This window comes from Camellia sinensis, chromosome 13 (assembly GCF_055761805.1).
Source record: "Camellia sinensis isolate YWXY chromosome 13, ASM5576180v1, whole genome shotgun sequence".
NCBI lineage: Eukaryota > Viridiplantae > Streptophyta > Magnoliopsida > Ericales > Theaceae > Camellia > Camellia sinensis.
In genome coordinates this window covers 111827621-111841454 of record NC_138973.1, presented here as the reverse complement: position 1 = coordinate 111841454, position 13834 = coordinate 111827621, and the positions used below count along the sequence as shown (strand labels likewise).

General features: G+C 30.3%; 1 protein-coding gene across 1 annotated transcript; it reads right to left on the bottom strand.

Annotated features, from left to right (window-relative positions):
• Positions 1-1952: 1952 nt before the first annotated feature.
• LOC114264157 (auxin-responsive protein IAA1) lies at positions 1953-6367 on the bottom strand. Its single transcript, XM_028204760.2, has 5 exons — positions 5805-6367; positions 4525-4718; positions 3274-3376; positions 2264-2325; positions 1953-2158 (listed from the first exon to the last, which is right to left on the bottom strand). The coding sequence occupies exons 1-5, from the start codon at positions 6062-6064 to the stop codon at positions 2151-2153; spliced, it is 627 nt and encodes a 208-aa protein (XP_028060561.2). The 5' UTR covers positions 6065-6367; the 3' UTR covers positions 1953-2150.
• Between the last annotated feature and the right edge of the window lie 7467 nt (positions 6368-13834).

The following is a 13834-nucleotide window of genomic DNA, read 5'->3' as shown; positions in this document are numbered from 1 at the left end:
CTACCCAATGAAAATGTTTTAGACTCTTAAACTATTATTGTAATATTACATAGGAGGCTGGTGATCAGATTTTACAGCTATATTGCCAACATGCTTGGAAAATTTGGACTGCTTGTGTTGTAGGCATAGTTCTAAAAACCGGTCAATACGCTATGTATCGGCCGATTTGTATCGGAAAAATAGAGTATCATGACGAATATAGGCTGGTATAGTGCTGAGATAAAAAATCGCAGGAGAATCGGCCGAGTTTCGCTACGTAGCAGTCTATAACCGTTACTCAATCTGTTACACAAGCTGCGACGAGTCGATATTCACTAGTTTGGATCGGTCCGGGAAAGAAAAAGCTAAAAGACTTGTGAAATAATTTTTAAAATTTCACCACCACGACACTCGATTTCCAATACGTACCAACCGCTACTACCGATACTGATACCGATACTCCGCGATCGATACCGTAGTACCACGATTTAGAACCATTGCTGAATGTAGTGATGCTGCTGGTGATATGGTTGGGAGTTACTTACCAAAAGCTGTTTTAAGCTGTGTGTTAGCTGGTATTGATGGACATTGCAACATTGAATTACTCTAATGGTCCTATGTTATAATATTTTTTATATTTTTTGACGTTTGTTATGACAAAAAATGAAAGTCAATACTATCACATTCACGCTCTTCCAATACCACCATCACTTAACCACAATACTGTCACCATTGTTGTTTTCACTACCACTCACACTATCACATCGTTACTAATACAACTATTAATACATTAATTTCAATGATGCAAGTGCAACCAAATATGAAAAAAAACATTTTACTTTGGAAAACATTTTCCACTGATGCTATTGCTAGTTAGGATATCTTCTTTAAGTAATAATGCTCTTTGCCTGGACCTTTTTTTGTTTTTCTTATTGATATAATTTAAATGTAGTCCTTATACTTTTAATTTGCATCAATAACTTTTTCTTTTTGTAGATAAAAAGAGAAAACAAAATAAATAAAACAAATAAACCAAAGACATAAAATATATTAATGGATAAGATTTTTCTAAAGTAGGTTTTACCAACAATATTAACGTATAATTTCTATATTCTTACTTATTAATAAGAACAATTTAGTAATTCTTACGCACCCAAATATTTTTTCTTAATTTTTTTTCTCCTCTTTTTTAGCCCTTTAACATGTGATGTGATTTGAATGTGATTGACTCCATGTTGATATTAAGTGTGGGGACATAATTTTTGAATGACAACACGTGGCCGAGGTGACACCAAAGTGCCAGTCGAGGTGTCACGTGTCTTGGTCATGATGCCGAGATGATCTCGGCTAGGCTGAGGTTATCTGCGAGAATACCAAAATCTATGATAAGTGGATAAGGGACAAGAGTCCTAGAATGAGAGAGGACTTCAATTTGGGTAAAGATAAGACTCTTAGAGAGTTTATTCCAATCCTATTGGGAGTCCAAGATTAGCAGTAATCATAACTCCATTGAAGCTAGGCTTTTATTGGGATTAGGTTAGTGTTGGCTATAAAAGAGAGGCACCCTATGGGTTTAAGGTATGCTTTTTATACTCTGACTAGTGAGTTAAGCACTTTTGCTAGCTTTGAGAAATAACTGATTTGATCGTCGAAGTGCTCCTCGGTGGACAAACCACCGCTGAAATCTCTTCTTTCTGTGACAGGTTGTTCGGGGAGTGCCTCCGGGTAGACAAGCCACCGCCGGAATCTCTTCTTTCTATGACAGGTTGTTCGGGCTTAATCTATTCTGCCAATATTGTCTAGCTAAGTGCTTGATTGGCAGTGTGATCGAAAATCAACACCCATATTAAGTTATCATTAGTCCAAACTATACACAGTTGCCCAAGACGCATTTGGTTCAACAAATTAGTAGTAATTTTAAGTGCAATTAATGGATTATAGAGTATAGATTTAAAACCAATGAAACCAAGAAGAATAAGAAGATAGAAAATGAGTATTGAAGCTGCAACAAATAAATAAAAACACAAAAACAAAATCTACATTCACATCTCTCCATTTTTCAATTATTCTCTAATATGATCGTCCCATAAAACAAGGAAAAAAGGGGATTGTTCTATGTACATGCATCTTTTCATATCTCTCTCTCTCTCTCTCTCTCTCTCTCTCTCAAACTAGCAATCTGCATTAAACAAAAATCCAATCAATAATTATGATATTAATTAACAAAAATTCATATAAAATGGGGAAAAATATTCAAATTAACCTCACATCATATATTTGTTACCTATTTCAAGAGATTTAGAGCTTTTCATCAATCGAATACGCTTGCATGATTCTTTGAACATCCTGTAGTGGAAAAAATTATGAAAATAAAAATATTTCACAGTCCTCATTTTCTGCAGAAAACAACTAACTCATTTAATTTTAATAATAGATCATATCAATATCTATGCAAATTATGTAAATGAGTGAAAGTTCGTTAGTCAAGTTGTTTTGTCATTTTTCTATTTTTCACCTTAGGCTAGGACTGTAAATGATCCGAGTCGAGCTGAGTTTTAGTATGTTTGGACTTGTTTATTAAGATTTTAATGAAATCGAACTTAAGCTCGAGTTCAATAAAAAATTAACGAACCGAACTCAAGCCAAGCTGGCTTAGACTTGACTCGAGCTCGAGCCTGCTATTTACGACCCTTAACGAGCCAAAAAAATTATAAATTCATACTTGCATATAAGACTAAAGTTATAATTAAAATTTTGATTATACAATTATATATACAATATATATAAACATTCTAAAAAAAAAAATTAATATTTTATCAAAATAATAATATCTACCATCACTACTATATAAATGTACTATAGTTAACTATTATTTATATTTACATTTTTAAAATATATAAATAATATATTTATCTTATTTTTTATACATATTTTTACATTAATTAATATATAAACAATAAATATTAAACGAGCTAGCTAATGAGCCGAATTTTAGAATGTTTGGACTTATTTATTAAAAATTTAACAAGCTCGAGCTCGAGCTTGAATTCAAACACGAAAAAAAATTAGTGAATCGAGTTCGAACAAGTTCTTACCAAGTCGAATTCTAGTCTATTCACGAACAATTCTATCCGAGGCAGATATCTCAGTCTCTATTGTAAAAAGAAGTCTTGTGCATTGTGCGTGTACGATTTATTGAAAATAAAAGAGAAAAATGTTGTTGTTGTTTTTGTTGTTATTTATTTATTTTTTAAATCTAAAATTTATTGAAGATGATCAATTTAGGTAACTTACTTAAAAGGAACATCTCCAACTAACATCCAATCACCATCCTTGTCTTCGTACGTCGGGACATATTCAATTCCCCTCATCATATCCATAAGCTTTCTCTCGTCACCTGAACCACCATGTTGTAGTTGACAGATTAAATTAAATTCTAAAAATATAAAAATTAGACATAAAATAGGCCATAATAGATAAAATTTTAAAAGGTTAATTAGTGAAGTTCATTTTTTTAAAATTTTATCAATTTATTTATATTTTGTCTGATTGACTAATTTTGTGATTGTAGGCTAACAGAGACTATAGTAAACAGATGCAATACAGTAATGATAGGTAGAAGTGTTAAAAGAAGGGACAAACCTAAATTAACGTAAGCTAATGTAATAAATAGATATATGAATCTCCTTATTTGACTAACGATATGACCTTAAATAGAATCGAATGGAGAAAAATTATTCATGTAGCCGATCCCATTTGATAGGCTTTAAGACTTGATTTAGTTTGATTTGATTTTCTTTAGACTTTTTTTTTTAATCAACAAAAGAAACCTTTATTGATAAATAACCAATACAAAATATAAGAACATTACATCTACAGGGGGAGGAAATGGTGAAAAAACATCATCACAACACCACACCCAGGCTGGATATATAGTCTTCAGGTTATTATATCTGAATTTGCTTTAGACTTTTTGTTAGACTAAATCACCAGCAATACGGCCTAGGGTATAAATGTCAAATACCCAACCAACTCAAATACCATATGTATTATACAAAAAAGAAAATCGAGTGAGACAGTCATAATTATATAATAAAAAGTCATCTTGAAGAGTTGTTTATATAAAAATGGAAATGATAAGTCCACATTAAATCACAATAGTCTAGTTTGAAATTATGTACAATTTTATGTTCATATAGTATTAATCTTACAAAATATAATAAAATTTTTGTATAAAAATCTGATTCGAAATAATACAATGATGACATTTGTAAATTATGAGATTAAGTAATAATGAAACTAAGTAATGGTTCTTTTATACAAAATTTCAACTTGTAATAATGATGTATAATCATTTTATTTCAAATTAAAAGATCTACTATTTTAACTTGTAATTTAAAAAATATTAATCATTATGAGTGAACCTTAATGAATTATATGATTTTGAGTTGTATAAAATTCTATTTGTCTTGTATAAAAATATAAATAAATAACAATACAATACAAAACAAAACAAACAAACAAACAAACAAACAAAAAACTTACTAGTGTTTGCAAAACAAGTGAACATTTTCTTTAATTCCATAAGTAAGTCTTGATAGCCACCGTATGCGTCTAGGTCTACCTTCCGTAGATACGGAGCTCCATCTACGGCCACCTTCACATACGTAGTAGTAGCACAACCCTCCAAAGCCTTCTTTCTAAACCCCCTCACCGGTGGCCACCCAATTGCTTGTACCCTACAAAGCCCTCAAAAATACGTATAAATACTATGGACCCTAACAAAATTACTTGAAATTTTGCACACTATTTATATGGGTTTAGACCCTATATTCATGTGAGTACTGTATAAAATTTGACTATAAATTTTTAAGAATACATAACATTTCTCACATGTATTATAAAAATTGTACCTTAAATTTATATTGGGTAATTACACTTAATACGTTTTACATTTTTTATCAAAATTTACTTTAGCCTTCCACTTCTTATTTTGATAATTAATATTTATACTTTTAAATTAAATTGCAATGTCACATTTTCATTTATCTACGTCAAAGAGGTTGACAGAAAATTGATTATGATCTACGCTTCACAGATTTACTTATTATTATTTTTACCCTCTCACTAAAATTCCATTTTAAATCCTTTCATTTTTATTATAAAAGAAAATTTTACTTTGATTCATCATCTTTTAATTGCATTCTAAAGGAATGTCACATGTGGCATCCAACTCAATTTTCGTCAACTTCATTAATGTTAGATGAATGTAATAATGATATTGCAATTTGACTTTTTATTTGATCTTGCAATCTCAATAAAGAATGTTACATTTGGATCGAGTGATTTTTTGAAAATGATAATAAATAAATAAATAAATATATATATATATATATTCTTATATTTGATTTATAAGTTGAGTAAGAAACTATGAGAAATCAAAAAAAGAACTCTCATATTTTATAATTTTTTATTTTTTTAATCAAAAGTTAGTTGATTTAGTGAGGTTGTATTATTTTATAATACCGAAATTGTCATTAAAATAAGAAGGTAGAAAAAAATTTCACTGGCATCCATATTATCACATATGTTACTTTACTTTTTTAATCATCCAAAGATAACTGTATAAAATTATAAAAAAAAATTTCTTTTATCATCTTACGATCCAAACAGGGCATGTAGGAAATTTAGTGCTATATTTAAAAGTGGAAGGCGGATATAAAATTTTAATAAAAATATACAAGGGTGGTAAATGAAATTAACCCAATTTACACTCTTATTAGAAGACATGATTAATTTAGTTAAAAAAAACACATAAACCTCACTTATTAGCTGCGGGTGATTTTCCGGTGCTGGATGACTGAGACTCAGATTCATCATCATCATTGGCAAAAGCTTCTCCACGTGGCAAGTTGCCAGACCTCCCCAGGTTTAGATCAACGGTCTCAAAGTGTCCACGTTTCACATAACCGCTCCGACCGATGAATGTAGGAGGAGGGGGAGCGTCGCCGCCAGGCAACCTTAAGGTGAGCTCGGTGTCGTTGAAATCAACGGCGGTGATGTCAGATTCCGGAAAGGACTCCATGAGGTCCGGTCGTGGTGGAATCACGGTCTGTATGTGGAAGATTGTTTTAGCTTTAAAAGAGTGAATTGTTGTTTCTCTGTGTCTGTGTGTGTGTCTGTGTGTGTGTTGGGGGTTATATGTAAATGTGTATATTGGTGAATGACACGTGGTTGGAGCCAACAAAAGCCGTTGGGATTCTTACAGTGACGGAAGCATCTTTGAACTTTGGGCCTTTGGTCGGTACAAAGCACCCGGCTCTCCTCTCTCAGGATTGTGTAAGGACTGTTTGTATCCACTTTTTAACTCTTTTTCTTCCCTATGTATATTTTGGAAAATGAATTGTGGCCCTAAAAACAGTGGCCCTAATGGCCTTAATTTCTTTTTTTGGATAAGTTTGTTTTTTTTTTCTTTTTTTTTTTTTGCCTTGTTTTTTTTTTTTTTACCTTATATGGAAATTTAGGGCCATTAGGGCCACTAAATTTCGAGCAACGAAATAGCACCGGTATATTTTTTTCCACGATGCTACATAATTTAAATTTGAGTTTTTTCAAATGGGACGAATTTTAATTCGTCGGTCATTTGAGCAGTTGTTCGAGTGATTGATTGATAATAAGGTGACAGTTATGGTTGATAAAAGTGACATATAGTAAATAAGTGTTGCACCGATCGTATAGACAATCGACCAGCATGCATAAATTTAAGCAATTTAAACAAACTTAAATTCGAGTTACCAAACATTAGCATTTTTTTTTTTTTTTGACTTTTAATGTTGAAAATTTTTGGAGTAAATTTCACTTTACCCTCTTGTACTTTTGCTTATAAGCAAATTTCTTTTATTTAGAAATAATCATATAATTCTTTTGTGATTTATAAACTGAAATGTGCACCGCTAAATATTTCGTCTCAGTAAGTGTAAAATATATGTCAAACATAAAAATGTTATATGGTTATTTTTAAATTTTAAATGAATAAATCGAACATGGAATTAAGTAAAATGGGCTAAAGTGCATTTTGGCTCCTAAGCAAATAACTAAAATATTCGTTGTTCACACTTAAGCGACTTATATATAAAAGTATTTTAATTTTTTTTCACTATAACATCAACAGGCCTAACCGTGTATTTCAATCCACAAAACACAAGAAGGCTATGTGATTATTTCTAAATAAGAGGGTGTAATCCACACATGGACCAAACCATAAGGGGATAAAATGAAATTTACTCAAAATTCTATAACACATACCAAAATATGAGTGTATTATGCCCTCATTTGGCAAGTGGGTTTTTTTGGCTTTTTGGCTAAATTAGCTACAAAAAGACAAAATAGGCTAAAAAACTAATTAGATAATATGTCATATCCAAATCATAATTATTTTACTTTTTCTCTCACAAAAGTTAAAAAAGCCAACACAACCAAACTTTTTAGGCCTAGACTAAAATAACCAAAAATCAACCCACTTTCCAAACGAAACCATGTCTCAATGATGATTTTTATGTTGTTTGATTATATTCATTATAGTATTCGTTATAACTTATTATTATTCTTATTTTAGTTATTTGACAAGTGAGATTTTTTTATTATACCACAAGTAGTGTTTGATTATGATTCATTATTATTTGGGTCCTGTTAGCATGTGCACCCTTCAAAGGGTGCACATGATGTGCACCTTACTTGATGACCGTTAGATCTTTATAAACTAATCTAGGCCATTGAATAATTTAAGAAGCATAACCTAGAACCTTTTCAACTGGTTAACCAATTCAGGAGACTTCCTCAGTAGAAAAAAAGCCTCACGTCTTTACTCCCCATCCCTCTAGGAGAACCCTCCCTCACATTTTCGTCCAACACCACTCCGACGAGCTTCTCCCTGCCTCTTGTATTCACTCCCTCCTATGACACCACCCGAAGCTGCGGTCCATCAACCCGTGGAATTGGTTTTATTGAGATCCCAAAGCTTTAGCGTGTTGTCAGTGGATGCAGAAACAAGAGTTTCAGAGTCCAAGAATTTCACATTGCTAACAGCTTTTTCATGGCTAGCCAATATACACCAGGTGCTTGAAACATTCCGAAGATCATAGCAGGTTTTGTAATCAGCAGAGCCAAAGGCTAGTAAATGAGTGGAACGAGCAGAAAACTGAACACAGCAAACATTTGCGATGTTCCTGATTGTGCATGAACTGTTCCTCTGCACCAACAGGAAAAAATATAAATATATATAGCGAGAGCAAGAATGAAGAGCACCAACACAAGGGAAAGGATGGGAGAATACATTCTTTTGATTTCACACAATGCATAACTAAGTGGTCTATAATAACCGTGATTAATCCATACCCCCATCCCCTTGCCCCCTTAGTCTTCATGCACCATGGTCATCAAAATCTTGATTCAGATCATAGGGTCTTATGATTCTTCGACCCTAGTTGGATTAAACAATCTGGATCACACTAGGATATTAAATTTTGTAAGATCTTAAAGTGACTACGATCCTAATCATAAAATTATGTAGAATAATAAAATGATCCCGATCCTACCAAATTTTTATCTTGTTATCTATTTCTTATATATGTATGTATAACTGTATATCTATATAACAAATTTGACTATAAACTTCCTCTCCAAGTGTCTCCTCTAATTTATGTATAGAAGATGCATTATATTAAATTTAATATTTTTCTTTAATGATTTTAAAATTATTTAACATACATTTTTGAAAAAATTTCATTTTATTTTGCATCTAAATTAGAATCCTACGATTCTTGATCCAATTCTACAATCCGATCTATGAGTCCCTCCCAACAATCATACATAGGATCCTATTTTTAACAACCTTGTCATGCACATTATGCAAAGGACCCAGCCAAGTGCATCCTTGCTATCCAACTTGAGTATTTCATCAAGAAAAGAAAATGTTACTGTTGAACATAGAATTTCGGTAAGCTTCCCTCCCTCACGTTTTTGAAGCTCAGACAATCACCGGAAAGACAAAGGTGCTATTGAATTCCAGGAAGATTTTGCTATACCAATTGATTACATAATTAATTGTGTTTGAAATTTTAAAAGTTATGATGTTTTGTTAATGTTGTTATGATTTTCGGAACAAAATTATGTTATGATTCATTGGTAAAAGTTATAATATTTTGTTAATGTCATTATGATTGTGGGAAAAAAAGTTACAATCAATGTATTATGGTTATGATTCATTAGTAAAAGTTATGATTTATACTACCAAAAGTTATGATTTGTTATGGTGAATCATAATAAAAAAATGTTACGATTCAAATGTTACGATAATTTGTTGGAAATAACTACATTTGTTATGAGTCATTGTCATATTGTTATGATTGATAGTGTCTTTGTTATGACACCGTAATGTATATTATGACATTGTTATGATTCATTGTAGTAATTGTTATGATGTTTAAAAAAAGTTATGATTCTTTCATACAACTTGTTAAATGACCTGTTTAGCAGGTTACTTTTTATGACGTGGCACAATATGGACCACATAATAAGTGCATATCATATGCCCTTTTAGAAGGTGTACATTGTAGACTTTTCCTTTTTATTTTAGTTATAACTGATGAGATATTTGGTTATATATTAAGTGGTATCCATTGTAATCCCGTTAAATATGATAGAAAGTGGTTTAATTATGGCATTTTGCAATATTAAAATCAAACACACACCTTTTAATCTTTATAGAATTTTATTAATGGCAAATCCTAACAAATGACCTATAGTTCTTGTTAATATTGGTATTAACATAATAACATAAAATAGTTATAAAAATAAAAAACAAAAAGCTTTGGAAAGATGTAAAAAATGTAAAAGTTTTATAAACTTCATAAAAGTGTTTTGAAAATAATGAAAAATATTTCATAAATCCTCACTTTTTTTTGTCTTTTACTTGTGCTTTGTGAACATTTGTTATCAAGAACTTTTTTTAAATATATAATTTCTAATTTTATCTTATGACAAATAAATAAACTAAAAATTTACATTAAAAGTAGATGAAAAATAGAGGAACAAATATCAATTGAAACAGATGTCAATAAAGTATAAAACTTATCAAAAATCAATAATAATAATAATAACTCTTAGATTGTATTTGAATTAAAAAATTGAGAAAGAAAAAAAAATTATATTTTATATTTTATTCTTCCACTATTTTACTTTTCATAAATCTCTTTTTAAATTCTTGATTCAAGTACATACATGTGTTGCCAACACAAAATTTCATTTTTATCCTCATCCCTGATATCTCAAAACTTCAAACCTAACCTAGCTCTACCTCACTATAACATATTAAAGTTTTAATAGCCAAACTTTTTCATCCCTAGAAGTAAAAATTTTATTGCAAAATATATTAGAAGACCAATTTATATCGTCAAAAGAGTCGTCACTACAAGTCCATCTTAAATAGTCAAAAAAAAAAAAAAAAAATACCTTTAGCAACAATTTTGAAAATGCACTTTCAAAGACAAAACTATTTTGTGCCACAAAGTTTTATATATATGTATATATATATATGAAATTTGATCACAAAAGAGTAGTTATTCATTACTAAATGTCAAATTTTGGTCACTAAAAATATATTTGCCCTTAACTTTTGCCGCAGATATATTTGTCAAACTCATTAGTAAAAATTTTGGTCACTGAAAAAATTGGTCGCAGATAGTTTTTACCTACTAAAAATGAGCTTTTAGCGACCAATATTTTGGTCGGCAAAGTTGTTATTTCTTGTAATGATATAACAATGATACTTATAGTAATTAAAAAATTTTATCCCCAAATTTGTCCTTAAAATCTTAATTTCAAGTGAGTTAGGCGGTAGTGCTCTAAGCCTGCAACATGTTGTGAAGGGGTGGGTGGGAAAGAATAATATTAGGGATTATGAAAAAAAATATCATGAAATGTATCATGAAGATTTTTCATCTTTTGATTAGTGTGTGGTGTTTTATCAAATGTATAATCTAAAGGTGAAGAATTTTTCATAATTATCTTCATGATATTTTTTTTATAATCCCTAGCATTACTCGGGTGGGAAATGGGTCTTCTGGAATTAACAAGTAGTAGAGGGTGGGGGTTTGCCTAAAGAAGGTGGGTGATTTGTTGGAGAAAGGGTTGATGGGGGTACTGGTGCACAGTAAGAGGAGTAATGTTATAGATTCATAAGTTATATTAAAAATTTTACTAAATATCTCACATAGGTATGGATATGTAAGTCTCATACTCATATGAGATATTTGGTAAAAGTTTTAATAAATTTTTTAAAATTTCTAACATTTTTGCGATAGGAGAGATAATTTGGAAATTATGAGGGGATCAAAGTAAAAAAGGTGAGGAGCTATTTTGATTTGGGGAGTTAATAATATTGAAGAGGAAATTGATATCTTGACTTCCACTGCATAGAAACCGAACTTTTTAGTATCTATTAGATAAAGATAATGTGAACATGAAAAAGTTAAGGGAATTATTTCTAGATTAAATTTATTTTTTCAAAACGCTTTCATAATTTGGGAAGAGAAAACTAGATTTTTTTACTATGATCCACATACAAGTATTCTAGTTAATTATAATTAGTTTGACTTTAAGATCAAAATTTTTTTTTTTTTTTTTTTTTTTTGAATAGTATGTAATAAATTTGACAATTGTAAGATTGCAAGTATCACTTGATGATAAAGCTTGACAGTATTTGTATATCATTATTAGTAGTAAGAATTAGTTTTGCAATAACTATATTCGCATATGAAATTTGTGAAGAAAAATCACAAATACAAATCCAAACACATCATAAAACTTTTGATTTGAATTCTTATGAAAGCTGTTAAGAGCATCTCCAATAGTGAACCAAATTTTTCACTAAATTTGAGTAAAAAAAAGTCAATTTTCTCAATCTGATACGACTTGCTCCAACCGTGCATCAAAAGTGAAGTGGTCGACCGGTTTGTTGACCGACCGGTCAACCGGTAAGGTAAAAAAAAAAAATTTCTTTTTTTTTTACCTGTTTGAACTTTTTTGACCGGTTTGAACCTATCTATTTGAAAGGGAACCGGTCGACCGATTGGTCAACCGGCCGGACAACCGGTTGGTTGATCGGTTGGCCCACCTCAACGGTAATGCACAGTGAAATGGTGAAATCTGGAGCCTGTTCTCACTTTGATAAATTTTTTGTTTCATTCTCATTTTGATACCAATTTGATGAAACTATTGGAGTTCCAAAAAGTAACTTTTTCACTAAATTTCAAATTTGATGCAAAGTTTGATTCACCGTTAGAAATGATCTAAATTATTAAAATTTGATATCTTTAAGCACTTTTTAAAGCATCATATTTTTGTGTATAAAAAAGGCATATTGCAAAACTTTTGCTTTTTGAACGTAAACAAACATGTTACCTGGAATTTAGACAATAATACTAAAACAAACTTTTTTTATCCAATTTTCTTAAAGCAAATACGTGACTGTAGATTAAAAGTAAAACATGGTAAAAGCTACGTACCTAAAACTACCCGCATACACGTGACAAAATGTCGGGCTAGGTGTCGCTTTCTGATTTGTGGGTCCACTGGCTTACACATGAACACCCCCTCTCTCTCTCTCAAAAGAATCAACTTGCTTGTTTTCATTTTTCAGAAAACACTTTTCAAAAAATTTTACATTCTTATTTTTTATATTTTTTTATTTTTACTCAATTTTTTTAATATTTTAAACAATTTTTTTTACTTTTTAGACACACCTAACATAAATATACCTAAAAAGTAAAAAAAAATATAAAAAAAATCTTTTAAAAATTCACTAAATATCAAAAATATAAAAAAATACAAGAATTCAGTACATTTTTCATATTTTTATATATTTATTAATTTTTTAAAATATTTTTTTACAAATTTTTCATCTAAAAAAGTAAAAAAACATATTTAAAATTTAAAAAATATTCACTAAAAGCAAAAGAATACGAAAACCAAAAAACTCAATTTTCAAAAAACTTAATCCAGAAAACTCAAAACAAACACATTGATTTTCACGGAAATTGAACTCGACATCTTATTTTGATACTAAACGTAAGATCTCAGTATTTATCATCTTACTAAGGCCAAGTTTGGGAACACCCCAAAAAGCCAAAAAGTCAAAAAGTTACTCAAAAAGTTAAAAAGTTATCACTATTCACCAAAAGTCAACAATTACGGCTGCACAACTCCCAATTCTAATTTTCTCCTACAAATCAATTTTTATAATTTTTTATTACACATTTTTCCATAAAAAGTCAAAAAGTTAACCCAAACATTCATATTTTCAACCTCAACTTTTTAGTCTAAAAAGACAAAAAGTGCACTTATTTAGTCTTCCCAAACTTGGCCTAAAATTTATAAGTTGCCGTGAAAGCATAATTTTATTCTCTTAAAACATACAGTGTTCAGTGTCACAAGTATACTGTGACTCGGCTTTATTTCAGATTTCTGCCATAACAAGATACTGGCCCAAATCCAGACTAACAGATGGTGAGAACCAGACTTACCCATCCAGATTTTTCCAAATGAATAGTTAAAGGTTAAGAGTTGCTTGGAAATAGTACATTTGTGTGGGTCATATTATCTTTTTATTTTTTTACATATCTTTTTATAAAAAATTAAAAAGTACACTAAGGCCTCGCATGGAAACCTTCTATTTTAGTCAAAAAGTTACTAAATTAGTCAAAAGGTTAACAACCTATACCAAAAAGTCAAAGATTCTCTTTTCTCTCTATTTTTTGCACATCTTTTCGAAAAAAGTTAAAAAGTTATCCCACACATA